At 34.9% G+C, this 25,158-nt stretch overlaps 1 protein-coding gene across 1 annotated transcript in view; it reads left to right on the top strand.

Annotated features, from left to right (window-relative positions):
- LOC121426499 (hyccin-like) overlaps nt 1-25,158 on the top strand; it is a 39,156-nt gene that overhangs the window by 587 nt on the left and 13,411 nt on the right. The window contains exons 2-5 of the mRNA XM_041622832.1: nt 2,821-2,888; nt 3,430-3,531; nt 16,165-16,293; nt 22,840-22,884. Of these exons, the coding sequence (XP_041478766.1) occupies nt 2,826-2,888; nt 3,430-3,531; nt 16,165-16,293; nt 22,840-22,884 (339 nt within the window). The 5' untranslated portion in view covers nt 2,821-2,825. The remainder of the gene's footprint in view (nt 1-2,820; nt 2,889-3,429; nt 3,532-16,164; nt 16,294-22,839; nt 22,885-25,158) is intronic.

Here is a 25,158-nt window from a genome sequence, read left to right on the forward strand (position 1 = left end):
GGAATATTAATTTGCATTTTGGTCGCATTAATTTTCAAAATTTTTATTCATTAAAGACAAAAATCAAAGAGCCCCGACGGGGGGATTTTGGATAGTATTGGCAAGTCCCCTAATGGTGGCTTCAAGATAGCGACCCGTCTGTGTACGAGGAGAAATTTTTAAAAAAATTTTTAAAACTCCTTGAAACAGACGACTGCCAGCTGTCTAAGCTGAGTGCTGCATGCTAATATAATGTACCTCAGGCTAGCCTGGAGGCGTCTGGGGAGTGACTGCACACGTCTAGGGGGACTGCACACAGTCTCACAGAGCAAAAAATTTCGCCCTTTTCACTGCATTCACACAGTCAAAAATGGTCATGGTTTTGAGGGAAAAATCAAAGTTCAATGCATTTCTGACACATGATCCTGTTATCCAAATTTAATGATTTTGGTATCAAATTAAAGAGAATAAAATGCTCCAAAATATCTGCACTCTGTGTGTGGTCGTGTGTTTCAGCTGTTTGTGTGTTGTGACAAATTATACTACAGAACCTATTTGGAGCATTTGGTGGAATTTCATTCAAAATTTATTTGATTATTACTAAAAAATGATTCATGGATTACTATGAAATTTGGTAGATTTCTATTTTTATCAAGATATGAAAAAATCAGACAGTTTAATGAAGTGGTTGATCTTGCGGTCTCCCTAGTATTACTCACGGCCGACTTCAAAACATCGCATGCAGTGTTTTGAAATCAGCCGTGAATTTTATTTTTTTTCTGTTTTAGTGCATTTCAGGCCAAACCAGAATAATTCTGGTACTTTTTCGCGGGACAAAAAAAAATTGTGAAAAAGGACAAGTCCACTCCAACAAAAAGTTGATTTGAATTCCAAAAATTTCAACAAGCATAAAGCTGAAAATTTCATCAAAATTGGATGTAAAATAAGAAATTTATGACATTTTAAAATTTCACTAAATTTCACAATTAACAGTTATATGCTCATCCTGGTCTGTATGCGAATGAGGGGACTGATGACGGCATCCATTATTTCTTTTGTATTTTATTGTGTGAAATATGAAATATTTCTCCTCAATGCCAAGTGAAACAACGATTGATTCCTCCCTGAACATGTGGAATTAGCATTGTTTAATACTCTATGGTTTAGTCAAATTGGTCCTTATTGTCAAATTTGTTAAAAAAGAAATTTTGAATAATTCAAACAATAAAAACAAAAGAAATATTATAATGTGTATTATTGGTTAAAGGCAAGTCCACCCCAGAAAAATAAATATATTGAATAAATATAGAAAAATCAAACTACCATAATGCTGAAAATTTCATCAAAATCGGATGTAAAATAAGAAAGTTTTGACATTTTAAAGTTTCGCTCATTTTGCTGAATACAGTTATATGCACAACTCGAGTGATATGCAAATGAGAGAGTTAATGATGTCAATCACTCACTATTTTTTTTCATTGTTTGAATTATACAATATTTCAATTTTTACAGAAAAAAAAGAAGTACATGGCTTTTTAGGGGAATTAGGAAAATACTTGAAACTGATGAAAGGCATTGAAAGGAAATTTGTTTGAAATTTGATTTGTTATACATATACTTTATAAAAAAAATGTCAGGGTCAAATTTCTAGCTTGTCTTATTTTGGTAAAAATTTGAATAGAAATATATTTTCCTATTAAAGGCTAGAAAAATAAATAAAATCTTTACAAATAAATATGTTTTATTAATAATAATAATCTTTCTAGAAATATTCTATTCCGAGGCACGTTGTTATTATTATTACCCCGGCTTAAGCTTGAGCTGCCTTTCAGTGCTCATGCATGCAAGGAATTAATCCTGCCGGGTACCCATTCACCTCACCTGGGTCGAGTGCAGCTTGGTGTGGAAAAATTTCTTGCTGAAGGAAATTACGCCATGGCTGGGATGTAAAATAAGAAAGTTTTGACAATTGTAAACACATGTGGTTAGATTAAAATTATATTGATATATTTGCATAAACTATACTATGATTGTTTTTTTTTCTTTCCTTTTTTGTTGCTATATGAATCCATGTTCCCTAAGCAATCTAACAGCCTTTTCCATCACACACATATTCCAAATGTTTGTTTTGTCTAGAACTCATTAGTCTGGTTAACTTCTCAAGGTTGAATGGATTTTTAGATTTATACTGACTTGTTTTAGTACTTTTTTTACTGTTTTATCAATTTTCTATGTGAAATCAAGAACAGTTTTATACCTACATGTACTGTACACTGTAGTTGTACTGTACAAGCATTATAATTCAGCCTTTTTCTACAAGAAATGTTTTATGTATCAATAGAAGACCATTATTGTGATATTTTTTTTATTTAGACATTTTTAATGAAAGTATTGGCTGATATAGAGAGTTTTGATGCCTACATGTACATACAAAACAGGAATGTTGGAGTACCTTGGTCGTTTAATACTCATTAGGTTTTCCTGTCATTTGTGATCATTCAAAAACTTAACTGCGCAGTGTAGTGGCGAATAGTGATTTTCTTTACCTGATTGCTATTAAGAAAGCATAAATGCTTAGAAGCAAGCAACCAGAGGACCGACGGCTTCAGGTCCTCTCCGAGGGATGCATGGATGTGGTTAATACCCAAAGGGCACTAGCGCACCAATTGGGAATCAAACTCAGGTCACCGGAATCTGTGTGACTTTCTCGTGAGATATATGGGTTTTTACATTTTCTCCCCTATCTTCTTGAGAACAATTTCCTTTTTTTCCCCCATTTATCAAGACTTCAAAGTATTTGTGATAATAAATGAATTTCATTTTGCCTTTCTTCCTCAATAGTCCTGATGATACCAGACAAATTAGAGATGGACCAAAAATTGGTGCGAGAGTGGTTGACAGAATTTAAGGTACATTGTAGATGATTTTACAATTACTTTTCACAAGAAATATTGACTCAGAATAATGCTTGGTCTACATGTATGTAGCATTTGAATCCCCTTGTTATTTCATTTATCAGATGCCGTGCACAAGGCATTTTTATAAGTCAACATGAACTTTTGGCATACATGCAGTTCCTTATATTACTTTATCAAGATGACTTCTAATATTATGTAAAAAACTGAACAATGAGTTAATTGCTTGCATGCCATTGAAATATTATAATGATGACACATCTGAACTTTATTATAAAAGGCCAAAACAATACTAGAGGATAAACAATTTTCATTTTCATCAGAAATGAGCAATGGTTTCTCAATGTCTATTCTATTGAGTTTTAACAAATGATATTGTCTTGTGTCTTGACACAGAAATATAATGATATTCATTCATTACAAATAGGAGCAATTTTCTTGTTCATTCAATTGAGGGAAATTTACATTAATATCATAATGCATGTTAAAGAATACGTGTTTGGGATTTTGTTCAATCATCCTCTTCTACCTGTAGGCACTACCTGGTTCTGGAATGCCAGCTTTCGCTCGTCAAATCAGCAGCAATGTGGAACTCCTGAAGGCTCTTTTTCATGTCCTGAATTCAAGCTCATCAGTGGTAAGTTCATATTTTTTTGAAAGCTCTTCTTTATCTGTAAAATAGCCATTGAGGTCTTGTCTAATAATCATAAAGAAGAAGTCCACCCCAATAGAAAGAGAAATAAGTAAAATCCAACAAGCAAACCACTGAAGATTACATCTAAATGAGGTGATATGAAAGTTGTGGCTTTTTTAGAATTTCACTTATTTTTCACATGAGAGTTATGCACAACACATGCGAGTTGATGTTGTCACTCAGTATTTCCTTTTTATTGCAGCTTGACAAGGAGACTCTCCATCAAAAGATAATAGGTTGCAAATTTGGCAATTCCACATGTTTAAGAATTATAAATATTTGTCTCACCATGGGGAGAAAACCAAAACATTTCATATAATAAAATACAAAAGAAACAGAGAATGGGTATACATCATGATGATCATCGGTTCCTGAATTTGTGAACCGACCAGGATGTGCATATACAATGTACTGTGAAATAAAGCATGCAGAACTTTTAAAATTTCATAACTTTCATATTTTACATCTTATTTTGATGAAAATTTTCACATTAGAACCTATTTTTTCTCTTGTATTAAAATCAACTTTTTTGTTGGTTTGGACTTTCTCTTTTAGTCAGGTAAAATAAATGTATAGACTTTATTGCCTAGAGCTGCCCTATAAAAGAGAGCTGAAGATAGCAATTGAAATGAAATAAAGATTAAAAACAAAGAAGATATAAAAAGAGTCAGGCCTAATTTTGATAGAATTAAAATACATTGTTGATGAAAATTGATACAATATATTTGTGTCTATAGTGCATTTTTTATCATAGTTGCCTCTAAATGTAATGATACATTTTTATTTGTTGTGTCCATCATCATTGTTTATTTTTAGCATTTCCATTGGAAAAAAACGTATATTTTGCGAATGGAAACACAAAATCTAATTAACACCTGAAGCTACATGTGCATGTCCTTGCTTAAACGTTATGTAATATATAAATTTTGTAGTCGTATTTAAAACCATAAGTACATATTACCAGTAATTCAATAAAACAAAATCAAATAAATGATCCAGGGTATCGCATGTACATGTATAGCATGTGTGTGTGATGTACAACGCAGGAGGAAAAGGAACACATTTGACTAGGGAGTGAATAAACCATATTGATATCTAGAGGAGGAAAATCAATAAATCTCTGCAGTGAGAATGGATGGCAAGCTTTTCCTATCTAGTCCACCCAACATCTTATACCCCATTCACATATGGGTGTGATGTGGATTGCATCTCTAGATGGTTGAATTTATATTAAAAATAAAAACAAGGCTGCAAAATCGCACTTGCTTATTTCCAAGGGTATGCAAGGCAAGACTACTGTATCATAACAGAGAGAGATGATCCTAAAAAAAATGCTGAATTAAGGCACTGATTGCTTTATTTTGAAAAAAATATTTGTAACAGAATGACACAATACATGTATGAACAGTTCTAATTGGCATCTGTGCTTTACACATTTTTTTATGAGAGAATTATTAAAAGCAGTTCTGCTTGCAATAACTACCATATTTTCCGGTGTATAAACCGAGCCTTTTTCCCGTCTTATAATCTTGAATTATTGGGTGCGGTTTATACAAAGAGACAACAAAATTTCGTTGGAATTTGACTATGTTTTGTCGGAAAAATAAATTGGTGTGTGTATGTGTGTATTTGAGTTTTGTCAGACGTTTATCAATCAGATATAATTATTTATGTCTGGGACCAACCTTTAACGTCACCATCCGAAAGACGTGACCAGGGCTCGAACCTCGAACATCTGCATCAATTTGTAACTTCCCCATAGCTTGGATGACAGGCGCACGCCACAACGCCCAGTGAACCAACAATTATATAGAATATTTAATGTATAATTATTTGTTGGTTACTAAAAAATAGGGAGTATATTATGCGAAGTTTATTTTGAAAAATCTTCTTTGTAAAGATTGGTTTATATTATTTATTTAACTACTATCAATTTAAAAATGTTTTCGAAAAAAAAACCTTGATTGTTTTATGATGAAAACTTTTTTTTCAACTAAAATTGCATGGGAAATGCTCTTCAATAGGCATGTAATCGTAATCGATCGTGATCGTAATCGGTTATTAAAAAAGGCAATAAATAATGTTTTTCTCTCAATATTAAAAAAAACTCCCTTTTAATACCATAATTTTGATATTAAAAAATGCCATTTTATGGTCACCATTTCCTTAAAAAAACCTTGTATTTTGTAATGAAAACTTATTTTTTTACACCTAAAAAGTGCATTGAAAATGCTTTACAATAGGCATGTAATCGTAATCGATCGTAATCTGTTAGAAAATAGGCAATGAAAAATGTCCCCTATTCTTCATTTTTTCCCCTCATCTTCTCTCAACATTTTTGTTTTCTTTTTTAGACTATTAAGTTTGATATACAATACTGCCATTTCATATAGAAATAATTTATATTCTTTGAAAAATAAAGTTAAAGAATGAAGTAACCATTTTTTAAAATTCAAAAATTAGTAATATATCTTTTGGTCTGTCATAATTTTTCGTAAAATATGCTCATCCAACCAAACTCCCAATTTTGGGGGTGCGGTTAATACACGGCTGCGGTTTATATTCCGAAAAATATGGTACATGTAGTAGGGAATCTTGGAATCAACCTGCACAGATAGTGAATACATCATTATTTTCCAGTCATGATTTTGTGCAGACTTGTCAATATCAAAGTGGGTTGATAAACCTACATACATGTACATGTAAGATAGCAAAAAGTGTTCTATTCAGATTTCTTGGTCAGCACCAAATATAGTTCACTCCCCCATTTTAACCTAATTTGATACTATTTAAAGCGTATGATCACAAGTTGTTGGCAACTGAAGCAATGTTTCAATGAGTCTCATTATACACTGTTCTGCCCTTACACAAATTTGGTTTTCAAGTGACTCATTAAAATATTGATTTTATTTGCTTTTTACTTTGGAGAAAAAATCCAATCCTTTTAGTTTTTCATCAAATTTATGTGTACTATTGTCAAGCTTGCCTCGTTACAAAAATCATTGACATTTTTTTATGTAAACCTTTGTAAACCTTAAGAAAATGTCACTTATGTATAATTCATGGAGTGGTATCCCTGGGTACTATACTGTAGGGGATAGGGGTACTATTTGAAAGTGATTTACCCGTAATTTGCTTCATTTTTGCCCCAAATCAACTGCAACCTTTTATTTGGTGAACTGTTGTCTTCTATTTTGATTACCGTGCCTGACATCTAGCCGTGACCATCCATAACCCGTAGGGGACTCTGACTGGCCAGTATAGAGTTTGTTGCAGAAATCAATTTGGGATGCTACATGTACATGTACACTGTAGGATGCTGTCTTGGTGATACATTTGCTGCCCATGCTCTACATTGGACATAGCACAATATACTGCATTTTGTTTCCTTTATACATGCATTACTTTCAGTCAGATCAGGCCTTGGATGAAAATCATTTCTAATGGAATGTGTTCACACTTTTTACACTGGCTACAATATATATTTTGGATGATGTGTCTTTCACACCTGACACTTACCGTTTTCGTAATGTATCTTTTTTAATCAGTTCTAGTGGGCTGTGTTCACACTCTTCACACTGGGTTCAATACATTTTGGATGATGTCATTCACACCTGACAAATTTTATAATGTGTTCTTTTTTGAAAATCAGTTCCAGTGGTCTGTGTTTGCACTATTCACACTGGCTACAGTATATACAATACATTTTGGATGATGTCATTCACACCTGACAGCTGGACTAAATGAGGTGTTCATACAATTATACTGTACACTCACACCAAACTAAGTACTAGTAATCCATGTTTTCAAAAATATTTGTTCTAAACTTAAATGGATGGATTTATTTTCAATAATAAGGAATAATTGGATATTTGTACACAAATTGTGTCAGTCATTACCCGTTGAAGCAAGATACAGTCATATTTCCCTTTATAAGGCTACCAGAGTGAAACAGAATAAGTGAACAAGGTGGCCTTTATATAGAGATTCTATAATTCATTCCAGTTGGGAAATAATATTTGGGGTAGCCTCTGAAGACAGGCCTTCACTACAGGTGAACAATAAAACAGGATTTACTGTAGTTAATCCTATATTTAGTAATAGCACTGAAGTGTTCACCTTGACAGAATTTTTTGTATAAATGTAGAAAAAAAAAGAGAGAATAAACAAAATATGGGTGAAGGATTCAGGAAAACCCGTCACAGATTTGAAAAGTAATTAGGTTTTTTGTTCTATATATAGATGTCATACAGTGTATGCAAGCAACTTTCCCATGTATTGTGAAGTAAAAAAATAAATCAACAAAAAAAAAATTCAAAAAAATAAAGTGTTTTTATGTACATGTACCTTGTATATCAACAGACACATTATTTCATTACCTCTCCTGAAAGAAAAAAACAAGTGGTCATCATTGAAAAATTGAAATTCATGCATTTGATATTACATATTTTAAAATGTTCTTATACTACATGTACAATGGGTGTTTGGTCACCATGGTTTAATGTAAATTTACTCTACATCAAGAGTGTAACATGCATTTTATGCATTCATATGTGATGCGGAAAATTAAAATTTCCTACCTCCTCTTCTGACGTACATGTATTTCAACTTAGAGCCTACCATTCTGTGACAAAATCGGACTTGATTTTGATATTTGTAGGATTTATGGACAAGTTACTGGCAGGGATTTCATTTACGTCATATTCATACACAACACAACAAAGGGTGAAATAAAAAGGACACACACAACAATAAGGATTTATGAAACAAAAAGCCGCATATTTGTAAATAAATGAAGTATGAACACACTTTATGATTAGGATTCTTGTTTAACCCTGGGATGTGAGAGGGAGACCCAGCCTTCCTTAATGCCTTGAGGAATCTTCCTTTAGAATCAATCGTCTTCACACTGGCCCCATCAAATAAGAAAATGCTGGGTATTATCATAATATTATGTGATTGAATATTCTACATGTAGGTATTATCTGATTAATAAAATCCAGGTGCTATATTTTGCAAGTATGAAAAAAAAAATTTGCTCCTCGAAAAAAGTAAATGAAAATTGTAGGTCCTCTTTAATAAATAACAATAAATTTGGCGGGGATATCCCTGAGTTTGCAGGGATGGTTTAAAAAAAAAGTTCAATCCAAAGTACTAGGTTCTAGAACATTTTGGTGCGTGGTAATGTACATGGCCTACATAATATTGGTTTCCTTCCCGGGGGGCCACTTCCATTGACGAGTCGATACCATGCGCAACCATGGGGTCTCGAAAAGCACCCTAAACAAGTATTTTCCATATTCTGAAAATGCATCCCTTAGAAACCCTACCCTTAAATAAGCATTGGAAGCAAAACAATGCACTAGGCAAGTATTCTCTGAATTAAACCCCTAAACATATACTGCAATACAGACTTTGGCTTCGGTTTTACCTTTAAAGTTTACCTACATCATTTGGTTTAGTACGGCCCCACCTCCTACACCTCACGCAAATCGAACTCTTATCACGTACTAGTAGTACATCCTAGTAGTAGTCATGCCTGTTATCCACTCAGTGCAAGTGCCCCGCCCACTAGGTTTCCCTTTTATAAGAGTCTTAATGCTTGCTCATACAAGTACACGTACCTGTATTCAGGCAGATGCAAATGCTAGAAGAAGTTACCAGGATTTTTTTGTATGATGGATGGGTATGAATATCCCTGTAGATTAATGATGCAAATCACAAGTCTACTTTCATTTCAGCGATATCAACCTCAATCTAGCTTCTTCCTCTGCATTGCCTCTAGGTATTAAAACTCTGTCTAATATCTTAATGTTCACACATATCAGTTTTCATACAAATATAAGGTAATGATAATAATAGTTACATTTACATAGTGCTTATTACACTTTGTTTCTAAGCACTTTACATTGTAATTGTATCCCCCGAACAGAGTTCGGAGGATGCTATAGATTTGGCCTCATTGCGCCGCCGCCACAGAGATTTTCTTGTAAGCACTCTATCAGCTGCATTTCTTCTCCGATCATCCTCAAACTTGGCATGAAGGTAGAGTATGGTATAGCGAAGCCGTCTATTGATTTTGGTGTGGGCCGAGCCATCATTGCCATGGTAACAAGAGTTTGTCTCTCGCCCACCAAAGGTAAATGCCGTCTATCCGTCACAAACTTAACTCCGCAGCCGTGAGTCGCTTTTCAACCAAACTTGGATGGTACATGTAGATGGACTTGGGGAACCTGCATGTTATGCTGCAGTCGGAGGTCACATGATAAGGTCAAAGCCCAAAGGTCATTTTTAAGTCAACATTAAATTTTACATGCAAGACTCTTATGACACCATACTCCGCAACAGTAAGTCACTTATCAACCAAACTAGGATGGTAGATGGACTTGGGGGACCTGCATGTGATGCTGCATTCAGAGGTCACATGGTTAGGTCAAAGGTCCTTTTCAGGTCAAGGTTAAAGTTTACATGCAAGACTCTTATGACACCTAACTCCGCAACCGTAAGTCACTTTTCAACAAAACTTGGATGGTAGATGGACTTGGGGAACCTGCATGTTATGCTGCAGTCAGAGGTCACATGGGAAGGTCAAAGGTCATTTTTAAGTCAACATTAAAGTTTACATGCAAGACTCTTATGACACCATACTCTGCAACAGTAAGTCACTTTTCAACCAAACTAGGATGGTAGATGAACTTGGGGGACCTGCATGTGATGCTGCATTCGGAGGTCACATGGTTAGGTCAAAGGTCCTTTTTAGGTCAATGTTAAAGTTTACATGAAAGACAATCATGACACCTAAGTCCGCAACCGTAAGTCACTTTTCAACAAAACTTGGATGGTAGATGTACTTAGGCAACCAGCATATTTTGCTGCAGTGGGAGGTCACATGGTAAGGTCAAAGGTCATTTTCAGGTCAACATTAAAGTTTACATGCAAGGCTCTTATGACAAGTGTTATTCCATCCCAATCATTTCACAATGAAGTTTCGATACAATTCTGTTGCGTGCCCTTGCAAATCACGATATTTCTGGTTATTTTCATAAATGGGTGAGACACAAAATCGCTTTTGCCTTGTTCTCTTTTTATTCAAATATACTTTATGTTGGGGTGGACTTGTCCTTTAAGGTTCTGCAGAGTCACGCTGCTACGTCATAATATTGCCATCAAATTTAGTACTCACAGGCAAAATGTGGGCAGGGTCATTGTCGCCATGATTGTATGTCAAATTTCTGTGTGAGCTCTATATATCGCAATGACGGATGACATGGTGGGTTCGGGGGATACATGTGCTCGGCTGCGCGACCCTCCGAGCATCTCTAGTTATTATTACCCCTGTAATCAGATCCTGGCATACCACACACAATGTTTGCACTTGCTCCACTCTGTACCGGGTGCCCATTTAACACCTGCATGGAGAGTGGCAAATTTGTTATTGACGCCTTGCCAGAGGATGCTAGGCAATGGTGGGATTCAAACACACGACCCTCTGATTGCCAGGTGAGAGTCGGAACCTCTACCCCATGACGCTTCCACAATACCCCTTTCACATTAACATGTATGAAAGACATATCACAGATACTTTGATCTGTACAGCAACACCAACCAAATTATTTTTGTCCATTATAGCAGGAGTGGCCCAGGGCAACCTAAAACGAGAATCAGGCCAGCAAAATTCTGTAAAAGCCCACACTTGGTTGCCTGCTACCAAAGTTTTGATATTTTATATGGTTTTAGGGCCACCATATTGCTTCGCAAGTCACCAAGAATATGAAATTGGTGATTTTGGTGGACTGATAGGGCCACCTAGAATTTTTTTTTAGTATGGAGCGTTTTAGCATTATCAGGACATCTCGTGATCCCTTCTGATGTTGCATCTTCTGTTAAAGCTGTATGAAGGAAATCAGAAAGGGAATGGAGAGTGGATGGAGGAGGAGAGTGGATGGAGGAGGGGAGTATTGTTCATTTTGCAAGCAAGTTTCTAAAATTCATCTGGCATTTATTTAAAATTTAGTTTTCAACTCTAAATCAAATGGGGACATCACTATGTAGGACAAGTATCGTAGGCTAGGTTGACAGGTTACCAGTATTCAGGTCTATCAAGACTAGAAGTCATAGCATCTAGCATCGCTTTTAAATAGGAGCTGAAATGGGTTATTAATCTAGACCCCCCCCCCCTTTATCCTATAGGCTATACCCCTTTCCCATCTAGAACTTTTAGGATGGCCAAACTCTAGGGTCCTGCCTGAAATACATGTATGTACCAAGCAAAGCTTTTGACTGGCCCTTTGGCCCAAATCAAAGGTCATGCAAAATGCAGGTATTGCCAAATTAGGTTTTTACCAACCCAAATCTTCACTTCGGCGAGAATCTTTCGCAGGCAATAATCTTGGCAATGTAAAACACTTGTGTCAGGCAGATTTTGGCTGGTGAATATAATTATCATGATATGAAAGGCGAATCATTGCGAAAAATGCGATATCCATCAGCTTAAACTGAGCTTTTCACTCTTCATTTATTGCCTTTGGGTAGTAAAATGATTCATCATAGTTTAATATTTAACCATACCATAGGCCTACTTTTAATCTGGTCTTGAAAATGGGAGATATATTGTAAATTAGTGCACTTCATTTCCAAGGATGTAATAAACTATCCCATCATATTCCACTGATCGTAGTTGTCCACAAAGTGTATTATAACAATGAAAATAGAGAAAGCAAGAAAGAAAAGAGAGGGGCAATTAGTAAATGTTTTTTGTGAATACCAGCAAAATTCAGTAAACTAATTTTTACCATTATCATTCTTTGCTCACGGTGTTATGATCTCAATAGTACACCAATTAAAATGCAAGCACTACGCACTCAGCCAATGATAGATTTATTAGCCTTTGAATAGATAGTACAGCGTGCCACAATGAGTTTAGCAGGCATGATCTCATTAGATTCATCTGACAATAATTCAATATGCTCGTCAGGTGCAGGCTTGGTTCTTTGCCTGCACCTTTTCTCAAATCTGCATTGCATGTACGCAATGTAGGAACGAGTCCAGGAATTCAGTTTGTCAGATGTTTCATCTCTTTCAGTATCTCTCTTCAACTCCTTTTCAATCATTTTTTCCTTGGGGGGGGGGAATTATGAAGACCAAATCATCTTGATAGATAATAGGAATCATCTCATCCCCTTTCCATTATCTCCCTTCCCACCCCTTCCCCATCTCAATTTTCTCTATTTTTATTTGTTTCATTTTGTTTCCAATTTTTTTTGTCTCTATCAATTGATGTATTAGCTACACATCTCTAATCATTGTCTCTGCAGTTCAGACAGAGATATATGATCTCTCTAAATTTACTGCATCGGGGTTGCTCCTTCCAGCACTGTGCTTCGGTGCTTTTAGCCTTATTGGCTTTCCAATGTTACCTCAGCAGTGAGTTAAAGGAACCTATCAACAGATATGTCATCTGAAAGCATGGCGCATCGTTGGAGACGATTGTGTGAAGTATGGATTATAATAGCTTGTGTCTAGGCACTCAATATTCTATTAAGAATGTTCTTATTACCTCCTTATCCCCCCCCCTCCCCCTCCCCTCCCAATGAAACATTAATAGCTAAATCAACAAGAGACTCAACATTTTATTTATGTTTCTTGGACCACTGAATAATTTGGTGTCTCTTGTTTCATTTTTAAATCAATTTCTAAATTATACGAGTAAATGAATATCAGGATCAATATTACCAGGAGTTTGAAATTACCGATTGCGTTTTGGGTTTGGCAATTCATGTGTACACATGGACCTCCGAACATGTAGTTGGCCTGAAAATCTGCCTGAGACGTAAAAATTGTGATGGGAAGGGGGGAATGGATAGTTGTATCTTACAGAATCCCATCACATAAAATACAAATCATGGCTATCCTACATCTCTAACTCCTTGTCTTGTCTTTAAAGACAAGTGTTATGGTACATATTCATATTATGAAACTACTTTCAAATTTGATTCTTTAGTTCCTTTGAAAATGTGATATCTCATGAAAAACATGCACTCTTTTATTTCCCATAGAGCACTGTAGAGCATGGGTTGCAGACACCAAATATGCCAGCAGTAATGGTTTCAGAAAATTAACAACCATATCTTCCTTCCTTCATCCTTCCTGAGCCCTTTCATTCTCTGATGGAGCTGCCCTTCTCCGACCCGGCTCCTGCACTTAGAGATATTAGCATTACAATCCTCAGCCCTCTAGATCTTGTTATATTGGATAAGAGGAAGGTGAAGCAGGGCTTTTATATTATCCTCTGCTCCTCCACTTCAATTATCCTCCGTCTTCCATTCTCTTTCTGTTTGCATTGTATCAGACATCTCTGCATCTTACCTACTGCTCGAGCTGTACCATATTTTTTTTTCTTAGATGTGTTTGAGTGTGCATGGTACTTACTCAATAGTGGGCATACCAAACTAAAGTTGCACCAGTATATTGCTTCTAAGAAGGGCACAATTCAAAACCACATCATTAATGTTTTAAAATCCTTGAATGTACATGTATTGGCAGATTACAGAAAAGGAGAACAAAGTATTTAAAAAATATATATATGTGTAAAGAACATGACATATAAACTGTATAGATGTACATGTACTTGTACTTGTAGAAATAATAAGTAAGGAAAAGAGAGAGAGGGGGAGGGTAGAGAGAGGAAGACAGAAGGGAAACATTAGAAAAGAATATAGAGTGGAAGGACCAAGAGGTTGGGGGAAGACTGAGAAAAAGCAAGAAATATTAAAGAAGGTATTGGGAAAGAAAGGGAGGAGAGAGAGGGGATCGGGTAAGAACTTACACATACTGTAGAACTATACTAAGGGGAAAAAGGGAAAGATGATTTTGCCAACAATAATATTACATTAACTTTTCTTCTTTACAGTACCAGTACATACATAAAATTATGAAACTTATTTAATATTATAGAGGCTTTCACTTCTTTTTCTATTTCACTCTTAATCTTGCTGCTTACATTTTATTCTTGATGTGAAAATCTCAGATACAATGTAAATATATGTCCCATATGAAAAAGATCTCCATGTATTTCCAATAGATACCTTGTTTACACTTAATCGGCTTTTGAATCGGCTCACGGGTCTGAACCGCGAGCCAATGCAGCATCGGCTTTTTCATAGCGTGTAAACGCGAGTAACTGGCATCGGCTCGCGGTTCAGAACCGGCAATTTGCACCACCAATGAAAGTAATAGGTTCTGAACCGCGAGCAGATGCAGAATCTGTTTTTTTACTACGTGTAAACAGAAAGCCGATTCTGCATTGGCAATTTGTGTGCATTTCATTCACTTTACCATTGTGACGTAATTGTAAGCGCACTGATCCAGCGTTGTCTTTATTATGATTTATATTGTTGGTGTGCGTATCATTTTAGGTTTTTACATCGGTTCGCGGTTCTGAACGACGAGCTGTAACAATGTGTAAACGCAAACCAATAGCCGATTCTGCATCGGCTTTTGGTTCTGAACCAAAAGCCGATTAAGTGTAAACACGGTGAGAGTTATGCTTGTTTGTAGTTTACATTTTTGGAATGAATAAAGTTTTCAAACAAGATGACAAATCAATATGTACATACATATTGACTGCATTATCCTCTAAGCCATTAATACCGAGTTATCGTTATCACTATGACATTTTGATGGATAGAGTACTTTATCAAAATGGCAGGCTGCATGATGAAGCTCTACTGAAAAGAAACATTAGGAAATTCCTGATGCTCTTTTCAAGATGTTCTCTAATTCACCTCTGATATTTAGTCCCTTTGTTCATATGTATAGAGTATACAAATATTCAGCTTATTTGAGGAAGATTTGCAAGTATGTACATCACCATGCAATACTATATTCTGAGTTGGAAAATGAAAAGAAGAAGGGGTACGACTTCAATCCGAAGTAAAAAGGTTGTCATCAACTCAGTACATGACTACATGTAGATTCAAGCCTGTCCATTGACCCTATGTACTGTACATCTACTTCAGATGTGGATTTAGTATTTTCAGTCCACTGTAATAGTAGGACTGGTGTAATGATGGGGGAGGGAGGATGTCACGACTGTAACCAGTCTAAATTGTACATTCAGTGTACCTATAATGTCACAAAATGATTTTTATGTATGGCTACTGCTCTATACTGCTACACGAGTTCATTTTGCCTGCTAAAAAATACATGTATTGAAAATCAATATTACAACATTAGTGTGAGAAAAATTGTCAATAATATAAGAAAATCACTTGACACCACAGACTTTTTTTCATCATTATGTTTACCAGTTTATAATAGCCAAAGTGTACACACACATGATCCTTTAATATTTCATTCCAGTTTTTTTATGACATCACTTATATTTTCTGTCCACCTTTAAGAATTGGTCTGCAGTAAGTTGTGACAATATTTTTTTTCCTCTGCAATTTTTTATGACACTTCAAATCCCATTGACTTTCGAAAGAAAACGTCTCCTACATGTAGCTTTGTCGCTGCTCTTATTTCAAATATTTTTTTAGTTATTTATCATTTTGTTTCTGCCTGTTTTCTTTCCAGTATCAAGATTCTGTATCAAGTCAGCTGTATGAGTTTTACCGGTCTGGACACCTAGAATTAAAGCGGTTCTGTATACAGTTTGTACCCCTTCTAGTATGGCAGTATCTTCGTTCTATCGCAATGCAAGAGGTAGGTGTGTTGAATTAGATACAGGTTTTGTTGATTTTTTTCAAATTAAATTAGCCTTCAGTGGATCTTCTTGACATCACTAGGTGTATTCACTCCTACCTGATCATGAAAATACCCATGATTTCAAGACTTGTTCAGGCTTTTGCTCTTTTACCCTATAATTGATTTTTTTGCGCATTTTCCTCTATTTGTCCAATACTTATCAGTTAACAAGGAGAGTCTAAAATTCTTATGAACGAGTGCATTTTTCTTGTTTCATTTCAATAGTCATAAGTTTTAAGATCACCATGCAAATTCCCTTTGACCTTGAAGAAACCCTTGTTGAAGTTCATGTAATTTTGAAAAGTACAAATTTATATACTTATAATTGGTATTTTCTTTTAGGAATATGGCAAGTACTTGGCTTTTATCCTGGCGAAATGCTAGATATTTTCACTGATCGGGTAGGTGTGAAATAGCCAATAATGAGGGAAGAAAATTGAGATTCAGTAAAGCAAGTTGTAATTTAATTCAGCTCATTAGTCATGAAATAAATGAAATGAAGATATCCAAAGAGACAAGCTAGATACAGTGTAACTAGTATGGTTGAAGATGAGAGACTCTCTTTGTTGTGGTGGTAATTATGATTGATTGTTTTATTTTTATATATATTTCCTGAGAAAAAAAGAACAGTTCTATTCATCTTGCTTCTAAGGGATACTGACTGTAAAAACCTATATCATCCTTCTCCACCCACTCCTATGTACATGTATGTAATATATCAAAGCTGCTATACAGTATTTCTCAGTAACAGTAAAACCTGTTGCCAAGGTTAGATATATCACATATTCAAATATATTTTGATGACCAATTCAACATTTATTTTTATCATCTACTTGATACTTTTTTGTATCGTATTCATCTATTCAAAACAGTCACTGGAAAAACCTTTAAAAATCTCCTCTTTGAATTGAACCACTTTAGTATTGTCTATTACAAACAGAAGCCTGTTGGAAATGATAATTGCAGAAACTGTGAATCTGTATTTGTTTTCCTCAGAAACTTAGTGAAAGGAACATACACAAAAATTGTTATATCCCCCCACACACTCCTTCAAGTTATGATTATAATGCTTTTTTTTTTTAATACATCTTTGCAGCCATCAGGAAGCCAATAAATTGCAGCACTCAAACAACCCTAAAAATACTGTTCAAAACCTCCCAGAAATTATTCTGAGCTGTTCATGCAACAAGTTTTGAAATAAATTGCAACACTCAAACAACCTTAAAAATACTGTGCAAAACCTCCCAGAAATTATTCTGAGCTGTTCATGCGACAATTTTCGATGAGCTGCAGGCTGCCGGAAGATTGATTCAGAAGAATATATGAATATTATTCCATACCACCTGTTCATTAACAGGTTTTTTCCAAGTCTGATCTAAGGAAAGAAAAGAGAAGATTTTGTTTCAATTTGATGAGGATTAGTCCTGCAGTGTATTCGTTGTTGAATATTTCATGGACAGATCTTGTCAAAGTTCTTATGAGGTTTGGGGATTTGCAACGAAAGCTCTGTGGTCATTTTACATAGCCACAACATGTATTGATGAGATGGAAAGATGCATTATTGGCCTATTTTATTGTCAGATGATGCTTGGCACTTTGATCCAGTTCAGACCAGAGAAAATTAATTCTCCACAAAAGAATAGTTTGCAATAAGTGTTACAACACCCTCTATTATTTTCTTTGAATAATGTTAAAGAATGTTTTGAATGAAATTGTATTGTTTTAAATTCTGATTACAATCAATGACACATCAAAGAACAGATTAGACAATGTCAAGTGTATGCACTCAAAGATTACATGTACTCAAGTTTTGTAAATTTACCTTCTGACAGAAAAAATGGTGTGTATTTTAATAGCAAGTACTGGAACTCCAAAACCTGTGTATCACATGATAATGGATAACAAGCAGGATTAAGAATATGCATATTATTCACATCTGTATTCCCCAAGAGAGAATTATGGAAAGATAAATTTCCATATTTACATGCAGATGGTGGCTTTACCCCTTTGGTTCTTTACTTTCACCTCTGTGATTGTAAAATTCTGTTTCATGCTTGTATGTTTTATTTAATGGGGTTATAAATTGTTTATTCTTGGCATTTCAAAGAAATTGAAGTGGAATACCCATATAACTCTGGAATGGATGTAGGCCTCCAGAATAAAGAAAAAAAACAGTGATTTACATGTATGTCAACATTTATAATGATCGTAAAATAATGTGAGATATGAATGACAAATGTTTGAAAAAAGGAAAACAATTTTTTCAGGAAATGCAGATCTGCATTCAAACACAAACTGTATGAACAGTAGGCATACATGTACATGTACATTAATTGAATCATATTTCTGTATGTACATGTACAGTACTCCCAAGGACATAGACATTTATACCAGTACAGACACAAGTCTGGGTGATCATAGAGATGAAACTGCTGCCAATATACATGTACAATGTGTATACTATTCATTTCCACTTGATAAATCCCTTTACCTAGATTTGACCTTACATGTATATGGGTCATGGTTATTTCAGAACATTGATTTTGTATTACAGCAACTTGGATACCTTGTACACTTGGCTGCGTACCGGTACCGTGCTTTCAACCCCGGGGGGGCCACTTCCATTCACGAGTGGATACCATGCGCGACCATGGGGTCTCGAAAAGCACCCTAAACACGTAATTTCCATATACTGAAAATGCACCCCTTAACAAGTATTGGCGTGTGAAACCCTACCCTTAACAAGTATTGGAAACAAAACGATACTCTTGGCAAATATTCCACGAAATGAACCCCTAAACAAGTACAGGAATGTTTTATTGTTACGGGTCCTTCGGTCGTCGGCTTAACCTTATTTGGTTTAGTATACGACCCCACCTTCTACACCTCGCGCAAATCGGACTCTAAACACGAAGTTTTGAGGCAAAAAGGACATCCTTTTTAAAACATTTTAATTTTGTTTTATCATCCCCGCAAATTCGACCCTAAACACGTAATTGTCCTAGCGAAATAGATACCCTTTTTTCATTATTTTCGTGTTTTAGACACCCTTATCACGTTACGTACGTAACGTGCCCTATCGTGAAAAAGACATCCTTTTTACGTGTTTTTTTGGTCGCGCATGGTATCCACTCGCCAATGTAAGTGGCCCCCCGGGTTTCAACCATGTTGCAACATAAGCATGTGTAAATGCATTCACACCTGTCTGGTTAGGAATAATACAAGTACATGTACTTGTAAATAATAATGAGTACTTACTCAATACTCAAAATACCCAAAAGTTCTTTTTTCTTGCATTCAATTCTACCTTAACCAGATAAATTTCCACATGAGCATTGGACAAGATATTTTCATTTCTTGAAATGAAAATGCACATTTTATAATATGTCTTATCATGCAGCCTAGGAGTAGGAAAACATCCCTGCACAATTTCTTGTAACTTTTTAAAATAACCTACTAAAGTCTAAGTTGCCAATTATTTCATCTAACTTTTAGAGATATTATAATAATAATAGACATTTATATAGGGTTATCTATCTAGAAATATTCCATTCCAAGGCGCGATGTTATTATGATTACCCCGGCTTTAGCTTAAGCTGCCTTTCAGCGCTCATATTCAAGGAATTAATCCTGCCAGGTACCCATTCACCTCATCTGGGTTGAATGCAGCACTACACTATGTGGATAAATATTCTGCTGAAGGAAATTACGACATACATGTAGCTGGGATTCGAACCCACGACCCTCTGTTTTTAAAAGTCAAATGACTAATCCACTGGGTCACAACGCTCTTCACCACAGAATATTAATACCTTGCTTTCGCTCTAATGTTCAGGAAGCAGGAAGACTGGTGATCCCTTCTTCTGCTTTATGATATACCTGTGTAATTGATATATGACCTAAGAACATGTTCCAGTCGTGCGTAAAGTTGATTGTAACTTTATGAACAGCTTTATGAAACACCCACCTGGTATTTTTTAAGAGGTAGGTATGCGAGCACCTTATGTGAAATGCTTCCTTCAACAATCAAAGATACCAAGTTACTGACTTTTGCCTGAATTCAGGCCCTAAAAACTTCCCATTGCAAGCATTTTCAGGCTTATAATTTACAGCACATATGGGTCCAGGATTTAAAATATTCTGCCTTCTTTTTAGACTCAGTGAGTCAAACTGACTGGCATCCATAAAAGGATAGAAGAAGGGCAATTCCACAGGTTGGTGGACATGAGCTTAAAAATTCAAATTCAATATTTTCTTGAATTTTTTAATACTTTAAGTCCTTCATACATGATAGTTTCAGGAACAAGAAATAAAAAGTTTATTTTCATATGTATACTTTGAAAAAAAATGGTCAAAAGTTGTGTCTTCCATTGTGTACCAAAATACAAGAAAAATAGTGAAAAATGAAATATGCCTTACTACCATTTTGTTGTTGCAACAACATACCACTTTATATATTTCTGAAGTTTAGAAGAGTCAAATTACTTAAAATACACAACCGCTTTTCAAGTAAACTTGTAGTACTCATTCAAAAATAAATATTGCAACCTGCTCAGGTGATGTAACGTGAGTAACCGAAAAAAACTGACTTTGTTTTCTGAGAGAAAAATTCTTCACAGTTAATTGGTGGGATTTTAAATTCTCTTCCTTCAAACAATCTTTGACACAGTGATGACGATCAAAATCATTAAAAAGTACAATTTTTAAATAAAATTGATGAAGAAAAACTGTAACGTGAGTAACTTTGTAACGTGAGTAACCATCATGTAATGTGAGTAACCAGTAAAAATTATTCAGTTCGGTAACATTTTCTGTGGAATGTCAAGTTTTAAGTCTCATGGTGAGTTGTGGGGTTATTTTTTATTAATTAAACGCAAAATCAGGTTACATCTCTTTGATGCGACTCTTTGTTCATCAAAATATCAGTGGTCATACAATCACACAAAAAAATTGAATATTAGTAGAAGTATTCACAATGCGAGAGTGCATTAGTAAGACTTGGTTTTGATTAACCAAACTTTAAAGAGTGTTTGAACAACACATTGAATGCCCTTACCTGTAACCCTATCTAGGCCGGGGTATTTTGGGAGTTGATATGGCCCGGGGGGTGGGGGAGAGGGGGGGGGGCTCCCAGGCCCCCCTTGAGATCTCGGCCATTGGCTGCACGATCACGCCAAAAATTTGCGTGCAGGTTGTCTTGGACATAATCTACAATACTATACAGTAATTTATTTCATGCAAATTGGTATTAAGCGATTATGCTAATTTATGCATAATCAGTAAGCGAAATCATACTTTTCCCTCCTACTCCCTAATAAGCTCCAATTGTTTCAATTTTTGGTATAAAATATGTTTTTGATGTTCCTAGCAATGAATTATACACACATTATTGAATTTTTAATGACATGTGTGTTGTTAACCATATGTGGACAAAATGTAACGCGAGTAACCGTAACATGAGTAACCATATTATCTGCTTCTCAAGTAAAAACCATGTGTTCTTTATTTTTTTAATTATATACAAAGTTTGTCTCCTATACTTCTTTGAAATAAATATAATCAACTTTTATAAAAGCCTTGTATGAGGAGACTTTTCACTTATGTCGACTTTTCATTTTATGCATGTCCAAATCTTGTAACGTGAGTAACCGACACATTCCAAAGATTTGCCAGGAGCATAATAAAATTCCCCAAGTTTTGTTTTAATACAAAGGATAGTCAGGCTGTGTACTTTGTTGTGATAAGGAGATGTTTAGTTTCTATCAATAATAATTAAGTTACAGCTCCAAGTATGAGTCAAGGTGTCTCCAAATGTAACGTGAGTAACCGTGGAATAGCCCAGAAGTAGACAGACAATTTACATTGAAATAAAACCTCATGGTGCATATTTTGTATTTTTCATACAAGATTAGGAAAAAGAAAGTAGTCTATGATATTGATACCAAAAGACAATGATTGAAGTTTGATCTCAAACACAATTGTAATCTGAAAGCCAATATTTATTCCGTAATGAGAAAGAGAGAAATGGGAAGTCTTCTTCTTTACATGTTCACACAATTGATTTACTTTCATCAGCTACATGTACATGAAAATAATATCTTATCAAAAGCTTTTTTCTCAGTCATAGTCTGAACTTTGGTAAAATTGCTTACACTGTCATGATCTAAAACATGTTCCAGAATATTTTCAAATTTGCAGATTTGCAGTATTGAGATAAAATGATATTTGATATTTGTTGTTTCCCATGGTGTAAGCACAAACAGACAATGTAGAGAATATATTGACTTTAGAATTACATGTAGCTTCTCAACTACAACAGATATATTTCAAAAAGGGAAATCCCTTTTGTTAAGCATGCAAGGGAATGATAGAGGTTTAAACAATAGTAAAGTCAAATAAGAAATGTGTTTTATGTGCTATGATACTGAATACTAATCACTTCATTATAACAAATCTTATCATTATAATGACTTCAACATGTATTCTTTTATTTTATCTCTGCAGACAATTGGAAGAATAGAGAGTTTGCTTCTTGGTATATACAACCTGGTAAGAATATTACAAAAAATAGCTGCCAAACTGCCAAAATAACCAAAATAAATCTGTTTCCTAACTATGTTATTTTCATAATCACTTCTGAGTATTTATTTGTATTCATTTCCTTTCTCTTTTCAATTGTGTTTTCTTTTCTCTTTTTGGGTAGTACAACATTCTCGCATAAAATTATGCCTTAATACTTAAAATGTCTTCCCCTCAATTGTATTTATCAGGTCTGTTTATTGAGACTATCTGTTCATGATATTCCTCATTATGGTTGTCTCTTTCATTCATTTGTAATGTTCTCTTTTACATTACTTTGAATTTGATCTATAATTTTGTTTGAAGAAGATTGTTTGTGATCAGTCACACTGTGACCTTTAAATTGCAACATAATTCCTTCCCTAGACACTAAAATGCATAATGTTCAATTTACATGTTATGAACCATTAACATGAGAATGCCTGAGAGCATTTTCATCTCCCTACTTGTGTGGGTTTATCAGACCGAGCAAGTGGAGTGTTAGGTGCCGGAACCATGTTGTGCAGTAATGGGATACTGCGCTGTTTAATCTTAATGTAACAGCTGACTGATATCTCAGAGCGACCATTAAGGATAATATTCAATTCCATCTTACATATTGCATGTTATTCCATGCATGTCACATGAAATATTAATGATGCAGTGACAGAGACAAAAACAATTATTCAAAGACTGCCAATTTTACTGTATAGAGCTGTGAATTACCAAAATCTGTCAGAAATTGTCTTCCTACAGTACTTCCTAAAATACATTTTCTCTTGGAATCCCCATGAGGTTGATGTGTAAAAGTAGTCAGGCAGTTTTATAATTTATTTTGATCTCTTAAAGTGTTTTTTGATACTGCTTAGGTAATCATAATGTGATACATTTTAAGAGCTACATTCTGGTCATGTACTGTGTATTTAAAGAGAGTGATGAAGAGAATGTCAAGTTTAAAAAAATATATATATTCTTCCAAAAGGATATATAGTTTGGATGTCCAGTATGTTTATGAGTGCAATGGACAGAATACTTAATGAGGTGAAAGATGAAATGATCCATTCAACGAGGCGTAGCTGAGTTAAATGGATCATTCATTTCATATTTCACTGAATTAAGTTTGTTCATTGCACAAATGAAACAAAAATCATTTGGTTTATACGACACCTAAAATATATTTTTTCATATGAAAATTAATACGATGTTTAATATGCTCATGGGGTGCGAGCTCGATCTTTTGATTGTCGCGTACATACAACATGAGTGCTGCAGACACGAGTGGTTTGTGCGTGCTGCAATGGACAAAATCGTATGGATCTAAAATTGCACGATGAATGGATCAAAAATTGCACGGTGCATGACGTCCATTGTAAATGGGCTGAATGATGAAAGTCAAACAACCAATCAAATGACAAGGATCTATCTAGGTGTCATGTAAATTAAACTCAAAGTCAAATTTTGGGGACTACATGAATCTTTCAACTAGACCAGTCAAGAGTTGATAGGGGTAGCTACAATACATGTAGATGCCTACATGTTAGAAACAGCACAACATAGTCCAGAATATTGTATCAAATTGAGAGATTACTTAATAATGAATACATGTAAAAGGTTGAGTTATGCAGATTTAAGTTACTTTAGTATTTCATAGACTACAAAATTACATATTCATAGCATTAACACATCAACTACTGATTTATATAATTTGCAAAGGCCTTCTCCAGTGGCCGTTCAGTTCCCACTGAAAATGGGTTAAATTGAAATATAACATGTTTACTAGAGAGACTGGAAAACAGCCAGTACTCTACATGTACAAGGTCTCTAGCATTAATGTTGAAGCAGCTGCACAAAAGGAAAACAAAGATAATTATCACTGTTTTCCTCTCACATTTATCCAGCCAGAACAGTGATATAATTACCATTCTTTTGTTTGTGATATAGTTGATTACCATTGAATACTCACCCTTTTCAGTGTGTTTAGATGTACATGTACAAGTATGGCGGATATAAATTTGGGGGCGTATTTTTGCATGTACATGTGTTAGAACTGTACAGGCATATATTTAGGTTTCACTGGTGAAATGATTATCCAGCTGATTTCTTTAACACATCTTTCAAACAGTGAAGATGGAGAGTCATTGCTTAAGGCCATATGATAACCATTTAACCAAGTTCATGTTACAGTCACACCTAGAAATGAATATAACATTCTTCATTACATATTTCACACATCCGTTTTGTTACCTTTTTTTATCTGACAATGAA

Source organism: Lytechinus variegatus, chromosome 1 (genome assembly GCF_018143015.1).
Source record: "Lytechinus variegatus isolate NC3 chromosome 1, Lvar_3.0, whole genome shotgun sequence".
NCBI classification, from domain to species: domain Eukaryota; kingdom Metazoa; phylum Echinodermata; class Echinoidea; order Temnopleuroida; family Toxopneustidae; genus Lytechinus; species Lytechinus variegatus.